Here is an 11,905-nt window from a genome sequence, read left to right as displayed (position 1 = left end):
TTATTACGGAAAGGTTCGGTATTTGTGTTCGGTTCAAATGAACGAAGTGCTATGAACAAGTTGAAGGAAGCATTATGCGTTAGACCAACATTGAATTTGTATAAACCAAATACGCAAACGGAGCTGCACACCGATGCATGTAAGATAGGTTATGGCGCAATCTTACTTCAGAAAGCTAAGAATGAAACTTATTTTCACCCAATTTATTATTATAGCAGGAAAACGTCGTCGGCTGAAACCAATTATCCTAGTTATGAATTAGAAGTTCTTGCTATAGTTTCTGCACTGAAAAAGTTTCGCGTTTATTTGCTAGGAATTCCTTTTACTATAGTTACAGATTGTGCTGCTTTTAAAATGACAATGGAGAAAAGGGATATTTCAAGCATAATTTTTCAAATAGACGTATGTAACATTCCATGTGAAATGAGAAAAACGATGTTGAAAAATGTTGCAATTATTTTAAATCCTATTTAATATATATTCATTTTTTTTTCTCGGGAGATTGTTTACAAGACAGAAAAATAAATAAAGTTAAATATTAAAACGACTCATTCTAAAAAAACTTGCAAAAAGAGCCAAAAAATATATTATAAATAAATACACCTATTCGCATTTCATTTCTCACATACACCATGAGCCATGCGTCTTTGTTGAACCTTGATATTGACATACACCTTGACTGATTCGTCGATCTGACAGTTTTGTTTTCACTTGCGTCAGATAGATAAGTCAGTATTATTTTGAAATGAACACATACGTCGGTAAAGTTAATGTACAAGAATGGCGAAAACACTTGATTACTTTATCATTTCAATCATTTACGCATTCTGTAGAATCTAATAAAAATGGGATCTCGACGAGCACAATGGAAATTGGTGTTACATTAACGCCAACATGGGTAAGTCTTACTGTTATGCGTGATAAACTTGCCAAATTATCCGGAAAGGAAAAAGTTTTGAAAGAATGTTCAATGTCTTGCGATACATCCTTCAACAATGATCTCTTTTTTTGTTCATTTGTTAGGATGCTGAGATGAAGGAAAAGGGACATGAGTTATCGGCACTCCACGAGACTGACTATCCAGAAGGAGACTGCGTTAGATTTTCTGGTTCGGTTTAGGGCATTTTTCGACTTTCTAGGATTCTAGTATTCGCGTTTGTTATATTGGATAAAATTTAATGATGGTACTTTGCATAGAAACCTTGCTGTTAAGATATATGAAAGTGCTTCACGAATGCTCAGTTGCAAATGTATAAAAATTGTGCCTCGGCACACCAAACTCATAAACAATTTGAAACGACGTTGTATGGTACTTTGTAGTATAGCTGCATCGTGAACTCTCGAATTTGGTGTAGCCGAAGTTTTAAATTTTTAGTGGCGGCCGGAATATCATGTAAATTACCTTCTTCACTGGCTCTACATTCAATTGGTATCTGACTTGCTTTTCAACTCTCACTTTGTGCTATATTTAAGGTATTGTGGGTTTTTTGAGAACTGGTGAGAGTGGGATATCATTGTTCATCTCAAATCTAATTCAATAATATAGTGATGGCTTAAGAATCCTATGCAGCAAGTTTTAAATTTGATACTAGCCTATATAATATAAATAAACCTGAGTAAATACTGTTTTCTCAAATCTCTATGAAGATTCACAGAGATTTAAACCAGCACGCAAGGAGATTTGAGTAGAGTATTTTCACTGTTTTATTCATATTGGCTACAGTAGATCCCGTATATGAATTATATACATAATATTATATATTCATTATATTGAATAAAATAAGCAGTATGTAAAGACTAATGTGAAACCACTACACGCTTTAGAGTTCAATTAAGTTAACAAGCATTCAATATAATTCCTTTTTTATAAACGTTTATTTCATGGAAACGATGTACAATCATACTGTTACCGTATGGATAATTAAACGATGTATAATATATGCAATGAACAGTTTTACTTCAGAACTAAGAATCCGAATAAAATAATCAAATAAAAAATATGTGAAACTCTTAAACTACGAGTCTTCGTTTAAGTCCAAATCATTCTCAAAATGATCTTCTGTAGTCGATTTTGCTTTGCGTCCTCTCTTTGCAGGCACAAGGCTTTTTAAGAATGCCTGGTAGTAATCCTTCTGTCGAATGTAGGGGAGTAATCCCCTGAGATCTGCCAACTTTGCGTCCGGCAATGGGATGGATGTTGTATGAATAGGCTTTAAGTCAATGGTATCAATTCCATCTGCTGTCTTTTGTAGCAGACGCATTTTTTCGAAATGATCTTGAGTGACGTCGTACTTGAAATCGACTTCTCCTGGAGAAGATGTGGAGTATCTGAACACCATAATGTCTCTGAATTTTATTATATCTCCATTCACAGATGCTTTCGGAATTGTGTACCGGTCTGTTAGTACTTTAAATCCAAGAAATTGTTTTTGTTCTAGTTCCAATACTTTAAATGGGACTGTCCGCCTTATTGCGGAAATAAAAACGGCCCAATCGTGAGGAGTTTCAATATCTACTGTTGTTTTTCGCTTTGCCTTCTCAATGGCTGCATGGACAGTATCTACCTCCATGTGAGAGTGGCCTGTTTTCATGAACTTATGTTCAATGCTCAATTTGCGCCCAACTAAAGCTTGCAACTCAATGTAGTAGGAAAATAGACCGACAATTACTTTATTATGGTTCTGTCCGGCGCAGCGGTCACTGTAGTAGATCATCTGCTCCACAGTCGTTGGTGTTGCTTGCAGATCCAAGAAAAGGCATGATGCTATTTCTTGAGAACCTCTTCTAGCTTTGGTTTCATCCCACAGAAAGCACGATGCAGAGTGTGAGCCGAGAAAACAATCAAACACCGTCAAGTTGTATGTATACAACTGCCTTGCGTAGAATGCTTGACCACAAGTCAAATGCGGTGTGGGGAGTTGCTTCTGGAGGTCAAAACTCGCGATTCGGACTGTAGAATTTTCCTTGGCTAACGTTTTATCCCTTTTCTTTTCATCGTACACTGCTTGTGCTGTACTCTGGTGGAGATCGTACAGTCGTTTCGTGTCTTTTTTTTCTTTGTCATTATTCGCCACTTTTAGTTTCGTACGAAACTTGTCACACCCTCCACATGTGTCCATCTTGGGTTTGCGGAACGACAAATTCATCGAATTGAATATTATTCTGTACGCATTATAACGTACCGGGATCCAAGCATTGTCAGCCGTACACTTATCTTGGTACATTTCGTACATTCGAGCGATAGTAAGGTCGCTTGATAGGTATAATCGATTCGATTTTTCTCGAGTGTAATGACTTGAGTACGCTGGAAAGCTTTGGATATGTCGCTCGATATACTTCCTGTGGTCCGGGCTTACTGTCTGTTGACAAGTGTTGAAGCGTCGGCGATCATCTTCAGCAATACCAGAACCGATCACTTTTTTTGCAGCAAGAGTTCTCAGTTTCCTATCGCTAATATCGAACGTTCTCATAAACATGAGCTTGTATACTTTGACTGACCCTTCTACACCAGGTAGCCTGTAGATGCGACTATACAGGCGACGAGAATTTATAACCTAAAAAATATGAAATTGTATTGACAATAGTTTTTAAGAAACACTATAGTACCCTTGGTATAGTACCTTATTTCGCGCTGTTTTTACTATTGTCAAATGGGAAGACAGAAACTGATTCTGACCCGAGATCTTGAGACGCAGCAAATTGGATAATAATTGCTTTCGAATGGAGTAATTAAAATTATATTTCTCATAACATTTCATACGGCATTCGCAAGGCTTTCTCACTTTTCGGGCAGCTACTATAGTACCATCAGCTCTGATGTACTTGAGACCTTTTTCTTTTAGTTTTTTATTTTGTTGTCGAATGTTGTTTTTTTTTTTGCTGCAATTCGCACATTTCCAATTCCAAAGCATGAGCACCAGTTATGTCGATAACGGATGGCACATTATTGCTTTTACTGCAACCTGCACGAAGGTTTTCATCTGAAATGTTAGTTTTTTAAAACAAATGCTTTGAAGATGAAACATATTGCATATTACCTTGCACTTGTTTGTCATCAACTGTCAATCCTGGTCCGTTCTTGGTACGATTGGAAGGTGCAACATAATCCTCATCTGAATCATTACTGTCTGTGTCGTTTAAATTTTGATACTCTTCAAAATATTCGTAAATAGATAGCTCGTTCAACAAAGTTGGATCACCTTCCATGTCATCCGGGTCATTTTCAGGAATCTGCATTACGTTCTCTTGTTGAACGGACGCTAGTTTCAGCTCCACTAGCGGTACTCTTTCTGAATCATCATAGTCGTTATTAAGTGCATTATTGCTGTTATTAATGCTTTGGTACATTTTGAAATATTCGCAAATAAATGAATCGTTCGGATTAGCTGTTTCACAATTTTCATTAAGTGGTTCACGTCGAGGTTTGGTAATAGGATCAACATCATGTGGACAACGATCAACTCCTTCGACCGTTGAAGCGATTTCCATCGACTTCCCAGACGATTGTTTATCTGAAAAAAAATGAAAGCTTCATATGTTTTGTACTATGGTATTTATTTTATAATAGGTTATACCATGCATAAGTTCACGCTTCTTCATAGTCGGAAAATCTTCTGCCGTTACCAAAGCCTCGCGTTTCGTAGATGGAGAATCTTCTATAGTTAATGAAGCTTCACGCTTCATAGGTAAAATGTCATGTACGAAATGGCCACTTTCAGATGATTTCACAGAATTAAAACTGTTTTCAATGCGTAAATCTAATGGGAGAATCGTCAAATTGTGTTCCGACTTTCGAGGTAATGCCAAATCAATTGCTCTTCCCGAAAGACTGCTCATGTGAGCTGGTAATTGAGATCCAAGCGACAAATCAAGTGGACATTCATCAGCAGTTAATTTGCTAGCCGTGGAAATATCCAGCTGGTTGTTGAGTCTTGTTCGGGATTGCACTGAACGGTAGTTAGGAGCTCGGATAGGAGTTGAAAAGAAGCGTTCAGGCAAAGATCGTTCGAACATTGAAAAAGATACGGGAGCTGTGTCATTCCTTGAAAGGTTGAAGCAATCTAAACGGAAATGATATTAAAAATATGGTAATATAACATCAGTAGAACTAAACTAACGAAATATATACCTCTTTGAATGTCACCCTTAGATGCTGGTGATTCTACTCGAGAAGCATCCTTCTGTACACTATGCCATACGTGTGGAGGCAATCCTTCTGTAGAAGCACTCATCCCCACTTCTTCGTAGCAGCCCACGCTAGGGATAGAAACAGTATTTACCGTAGCATTTTCAATCGAATGTGATTCATCGAGCTGAGTCGCGGCATCTAGGAATTTTTTTTATGAGATATATTTAATCATAAATATTGGAATAAAACATACCTAACAGCAACTGGAGACCGCCGAAATCCATTTTAAGCTCAGTTGCTTCACTTGTCGTATCTGCTGATCGCAAAATTTGCTTTGATTTCGTACTTAAGTCGATTGACTGTGAGCTTATCTGCTGTTGCTTGTTATTTTTCAGTTTTGACAGTTCGGTCGTTTGTTAGAACAAAAGGGTGTATGTAACTATTTTGGAAACAACAAATGAAAAGCACATAAGACGGTTTGAAAAAATATTTTATAAAAATCGAATACAGTTTAAAATAACAGGTTTCCAATTATTTATAAATAAAGCGCTTATCGCAAACGTAGTTAAAAGAAAAAACCATTTTGTTTACTTTTGTGACTTACGTCCTTTTGAAAAATTATGCTTGATTTCGCCTAGAATAGCAGGGTGGGCGCTTCTGTTAGAAGAGTACGAATATCGTTTAGAGCACCGCCCTGGAGATCGCATGAAACACGAATAATACAGAATAATTTTATTGAACAAATAAAAGCATGTCAACGAAAAGATGAAAAGCTCGCCGCGATAATTCAAGCTTTAGCTGTAGGATGTTACAATGATTACTTTTTGGATCATGGTGTTTTGTACAAAAGTTTTGAAGGAGGTAAAGTTTTAGTTATTCCAAGATCAATGCACAATTCTGTTATTCGACAAATCCATGAACAGGGACATTTTGCAACAAAAAAGATGAGCGAACTTATTTTGAGAGAATACTGGATAGATAATTTATCAGTTAAATTAGATAGATTTGTGAAAAGTTGTGTAAATTGCATTCTAGCTAGTCGTAAAGCTGGAAAAAAGGAAGGTTTTTTAAATCCAATCCCAAAGGACGAGATTCCACTTACAACTTATCATATAGATCACTTAGGCCCCATGACAGCGTCGAATAAGCAATATCGTTATATTTTTACTGTCATGGATGCTTTTAGTAAGTTTGTATGGATTTATCCAGTAAAATCAACAACAGCCGAAGAAGTTTTAAAAAAACTGGATGTACAGAAGTCTGTATTCGGTAGTCCAAAAAGGATAATATCGGATAGAGGGGCAGCTTTTACTTCGACAATTTTTGAGTTATATTGTAAAGAGGAGGGTATTGAACATTTGCTCATTACAACGGGAGTACCAAGAGGCAACGGCCAAGTAGAAAGAATTCACGGTGTAATAGTTCCCGCTCTGGCGAAGCTGGCCATAAACAGCCCAGATTCATGGTATAAACACGTAGAAGATTTACAAAGATTTTTGAATAACACAATAAAACGAAGCATTAATAAAACACCTTTCGAATTGCTATTTGGAACGAAAATGAGATCACGTGAAGATGTGAAGCTAGCGGAGGCTATAGAACGAGAGTGGATAACATTATTTGAGGAATCAAGGGATGAATTAAGAGAAGTTGCGAGAACAAACATTCAAAAAGCACAAGAAACAATGAAAAAACAATTTGATCAGAACAGAAAAAACGCAACCGAATATGATGTTGGAGATTTAGTGGTAATTAATCGTACACAATTTGGAACACACTTGAAAATTGCTAAAAAGTTTTTGGGACCCTATCGTGTAACTAAGAAAAAAAGAAATGATAGATATGATGTTGAAAAGGTTGGAAACCACGAAGGGCCAAATCGTACATCCACGTGTGCTGAATTTATGAAAAGATTTATCTCTTTAATGATGTAGATGATAGTGACGATGAAATAGACCATGGTGATGCTAGGGAAGACGCCATTCGAGGCAAATGACGGTCAGGATGGCCGATTGTTAGAATTAAGTATTAATCGGTGTACTATTTTGTGAACCATTCACACACCAGCCGGTTTGCCTTCTCCAATGAAACCCCACCCAACTATAAAAGCTGGCAAACGATGTGAGGAGGATAGTTTTTGGATTGGAGAAGGCAAAGGAACGGTCCTGTTGCAAGTGTTTATTCCGAACGTATAATGAATAAACGGTAAAAACAATCCAAGTGTTTGAAGTGTGCGATCCGAAAGACTTCCCAAATCGCGTTGGATAAGAAATCCAACATGTATGGACAAATGACTCCCGATGGAACATTTAATAATTACAGTTTCGTTCAGTGGGTGTTTAAGAAATACTGATATTTTTGAAAATATGTCTCTTTGGGCTGTCCGAAACATCTTTTGCTGGTGAGGATAGGGGATCTAAATGTCAATGAAGGAAAAATACATACGATTTGACAGTTTCGGACAGCAGAACAAAGGGAACCGAAGCGACAATCTTTATCTGGTAACTAAAATATCTTTTGGCTAAACAATAGGATGTCTGTCACTTGATTTTGACACTAGAGCGAGATATTCAGTCGAACAAATATTAATTTTGTGTTCATTATACGACTAGCTCGAAAGTCATAATTTCTTAATGGTTTAAGGACAAGTGTCATGGAATCTAAAACGAATAATTCATTATTTCACTCTCATTTTCGAGGGCACTACACTCGATACGGAAGCAACGCACAACTGGTCGGGGTTCAGCCAAAACGCACCAAGCGCAAACGAAAAATTACCCATTTTTCTTCCCAAATTTTCGTTTAGCAGATTTAATTGATCGCAAATCGTATGGTATCCCTCAATCCAATAAATGAGGATATCCTATTGCAAATGTACGCTTGAATTGATATGAAACGTTTTCAGTTGTCCTTGTACGTACAAAATATCACAAGTCAGTCAAAAAGCCGCTTGGTGCGTTCGGCTGACCCCCGACCAACTGTCATTCTTATTATTTCACGCATGCTGCGACGCAGCAAAGCTGCCATGGCACCGAACAGTAGAAGCATAAGTACTAGAACGCTAGTGGCGCTGTAGTCATTAAAAGTATTTTGCCAAAATATGCTTCCACAATGTTGTAATGCATGTTTTGTTTCATTACCAACATTGGCTTGACACTTGTAGTAGCGGTGCTTTGGCTGCCAGATCAAAGTGACCTAAATGCTTGCCTAAATGTCTGTCACGCGAACAGGAACGACATTAGCAATCTAATATTTATGCAAACCGACTTGTTCAAGTGATGTTTCACTACCGTGGTTTTGTAATCCATCCTTTTCTACGATCAAATGTCCCCCAGAGAATAACCGTAGCCGGAAGTAATTTCTCAAATGCCTCGTAGGATATACTTTTGAAAGACTGCTAAACGTTCACCTGGGGCCGACTCATTTCTCATTATGAGCCAGATGGGATAATCTGGGTTGATTTCTACCTTCCAGCTCTGAAGCTGGATTGAGAGTCAGAATCCGACTCGTCTCCTTTATGCTGTCAGACACTGATTTTTTTTTTTGTTCAAGTCATCTACACTGAGTAGCGAACGACAACTTTGAATGATTTCCCAAGTGCGTACAAATGGAAACTGTATTCCGTTCCATTAATACTGCGTTGCAAAATTGTATCTTCAATCCACAACTCCGGCGACAGCCGATAGATCTGCTGACAAAACAAGCACCCGGCTGGTGGTTAATGCACAGAGCGTCGTTAATTTAATTTTAGGTCCTAATTTATGCCATCGATCCCATCAACAGTTTGAATGCAAATTTGATCCGACGCCCTCTATGCCGCACGCACTCTCCGTATGCGACACCCTCTGGTAAGTGAGTGGGCTTTAGAAAGGCGACACGTGGGACCAGAGCCCAGAGCCAGGACGACTATCGGTTTTCAATTGGATACGAGTTATCGTATGCTTATTTTCCTCTCCGATGAATAGATAGATTTAAGGGTTGGTTGGCATCCCATTTCTGTTTTTCTCGGTCGCAAATTGTGATGGAGGTACGTTGGTATTCAGTGCAAAGGATGATTTATAAGCATAGGGGATGATGCCGCATTTGCCCCTCTGGATTCCTTTCACATTCTGTAGACGGAATGAGGATGCTTGATGGAGAGCACCTGTGACAATGCTGGGAGAATAATGAAGTAGTAGTTTGAGTTTATCATTTCTAGTGGCAATGTATCTCACTAAATACATTAAAACTTTGGGTACGTACATCACGTTCTTTTTTTTATATGAACACTAGCAGAACGTACCCTGCGTTGCTCGGGTCTGTTGGCGTTCTAAATGTCAATTTTTGATTTTTATTTTTCGACACCGACTTTAAGTAAATTTTTGCCCATTCGCATTATAGGTTTCCTCCCAACTCGTCCTAATAATGTATTTTAACAACTTTCCAACATTCCTCATCATAGTTGTAAACTCTTTGTAAATATAAACAAACAAAGCTGATCTCAAGACGAAACGATTAGTGAGATAATCTTGCAAATCTAATACAAGTCGAATCAAGTACAAGGCACTGAAGACGACCTTACAGTTGAGGTCGAAATACGTATAAGTAAATGTAATACGAGGTGGTGGAAGGAAATGGAATTGTACTGGTTGTACTCGTCTTATGACAGTGAAAATATTCCACTAAAAAGAGCTAAATAATTTTCTTGCCTTCTGTCCTTCCGTTCGTGAGTTATATTGCAAAATAGAAAATGCAAACTCATTTTTGTACATATATACAGAAAATAGTTTTACCTAGCCCTTAAAGCAAAATCCTAAAACTATGTCTAGCAGGTCATTGCTCAAAATCTGAAATTGTCGGAGTGAGAGCTGAATTAGTGTCAAATGATAATCCGTGACATTTTTTAATTTCATTCTCATGCCTCACACTTTGTGTTTAGAACAATTATCGGTTTGACAAAGTTCTAGGAGAGTAATTCTCACTGAGAAAGTTCCACTATTTGCACGAGGTTCTCAAAAATTTCAAAATTTATGTTCTTTTGAAAGCTTTTGGCGAGTATACGAAGGATCCGAGTTAAATTCCTCAGAAAGAGGACCCTCGCCAGGTCTCACCAAAACATTTCTCAACCGATCAGCATATCGTAAGAAAGAAAATGAGTATGGCCTTAAATTGCAATAATAACAATGAAGGCAGCCGTATTAAATTTGTCCGCCTTCTTGGATTTATTTTGAAAGCTATTTTTTCGCTATGTTCGCAACAATGCAAGATAATGTGAAATCATGAGTATTATCATGAGAAGTTAGTTAGACTGTACCATTTTTGTACAGATTAATTAAATTAAAGTCATTGCAAACAATAGCGTGTGCGTGGATAAACGAACAACTCGTGCTGAAAAAAACATCTTTTTGTAGCTAGTTGCACAATCTACTACAGTGAACTCTCCCTAACTCGATTTTCTATAACTCGATATTTTGCATTCACAATATAAGGTACACTGGGGGAAGTGGAAAAAGGGGGTAAGTGTAAAAATCGACTCGAAAAATTGGAATTGTACATACTTTACAGTTTTTACCACATCATAGCATTATGCAATATTATACTTTGATGCTCACACTAATACTATGTTGAAATTTGTATAACACGTACACTAACACGGTTAACGCTTGAACTGTAATTTTAGGTTTCGCAAAAAATTGATATTTGCATTCATAAAATCAATTCTTATTTGCACCAATTGTTCTTTTTTCAAGTGAATTTATATCACAGGAGACCATTATAATACAATTAAACTAATCCCATTCAGTTGGTAGTGATTTGTACCAAGAAAGCAAATAATTCAAAGATTTTACACTTACCCCAGGTATCAAACACTGCGGGGGAAGTGGATAATGTTCTAATTACGCAATTTTTTCTTCCCTTCAGGGTTTATTTCGATAGCTGTGAATTTTAATATGTTCCTTCTTTGTTAGCATTGTGATTCCAGTGGTGATTGGACTCATATAAATGAGAAAAAGCCTGATTATTCCACCTATCGGTACTGATGCCTTTCACATGTTTTACATATGAAAAAAAATGTATAAGAAAGTTAAAAATAGCACTGATAGGTAAACATATTGTATAATTCACGTTAATTTTTATTCATAACAAGTTTCGCCGTTAAATGCATTTTTTTTGCGAACAAATTGGTTAAGGACATGTGTATAAGAATAGCTGATAATTCTGTACGCGCTTTGCGCACACACAAACATACAAATACGCACATACAGACATCATCTCAATTCGTTAAACTAAGTTGATTAGTTTATAACCCTTTAAGTCCCATTTTTCCTTTAAAAAGTTCATCTTTTGGGAGAACATATAGACTTTACGTACACTTACGAGTTCGAGAAGGCAAAACCAGCCCCCCTAGCTATTACGAGATTTTCTTGAGGATCTATTCCGTTAAGGTAATGAAATTATTCCACAAAAGATACTCAGAGCAATTATCGTATTGATTTTAGTTATATGTAACTACTCATCACTATTGAAGGTCAAGGCAACATGGGTTTTCCACTTACCCCATCCCACTAGGGTAATTGGAAAAACAACTCCTAATTTTAAAATCTATTTCCATAAATTTCAAGCGACCAAAATGGTATGAATTACCGCACAGTTGGTGCAAAATTGACTGTTTTTAATAGCCCATTTTGATTGAACGCATTTAAATCATTTAAACCGGTTTTACACTAATTCAAACATGCACTATCGATTTTTCCTTTTCCACTTCCCCCAGTGTACCTTAGTTAGAAGTGAAAAGTG

General features: G+C 37.1%; 1 protein-coding gene and 1 long non-coding RNA gene across 2 annotated transcripts; one reads left to right on the top strand and one right to left on the bottom strand.

Moving 5' to 3' along the window:
• Positions 1-661: 661 nt before the first annotated feature.
• Positions 662-1,945, top strand: LOC134205598 (uncharacterized). Its single transcript, XR_009978160.1, has 2 exons — positions 662-898; positions 1,024-1,945. It is a non-coding gene; the product is annotated as an uncharacterized LOC134205598 (long non-coding RNA).
• A 59-nt stretch (positions 1,946-2,004) lies between these two features.
• On the bottom strand, positions 2,005-5,562 carry LOC134205590 (uncharacterized). Its single transcript, XM_062680971.1, has 6 exons — positions 5,382-5,562; positions 5,129-5,326; positions 4,575-5,060; positions 4,038-4,511; positions 3,621-3,980; positions 2,005-3,554 (listed from the first exon to the last, which is right to left on the bottom strand). The coding sequence occupies exons 1-5, from the start codon at positions 5,410-5,412 to the stop codon at positions 3,847-3,849; spliced, it is 1,323 nt and encodes a 440-aa protein (XP_062536955.1). The 5' UTR covers positions 5,413-5,562; the 3' UTR covers positions 2,005-3,554; positions 3,621-3,846.
• Positions 5,563-11,905: the final 6,343 nt, after the last annotated feature.

Source organism: Armigeres subalbatus, chromosome 1 (genome assembly GCF_024139115.2).
Source record: "Armigeres subalbatus isolate Guangzhou_Male chromosome 1, GZ_Asu_2, whole genome shotgun sequence".
In the NCBI taxonomy this organism is placed as follows: domain Eukaryota; kingdom Metazoa; phylum Arthropoda; class Insecta; order Diptera; family Culicidae; genus Armigeres; species Armigeres subalbatus.
Note: the sequence above shows the minus strand (reverse complement) of the source record. Positions and strands in the feature narration are given on the sequence as shown.

Coding starts and splice junctions, on each gene's coding strand:
- LOC134205590 (XM_062680971.1), bottom strand. CDS start 5,412: ATGGATTTCGGCGGTCTCCAGTTGCTGTTAG. Junction 5,327..5,381: donor CGGTCTCCAGTTGCTGTTAG/GTATGTTTTATT, acceptor AAAAATTCCTAG/ATGCCGCGACTCAGCTCGAT. Junction 3,981..4,037: donor TGATGACAAACAAGTGCAAG/GTAATATGCAAT, acceptor CTAACATTTCAG/ATGAAAACCTTCGTGCAGGT.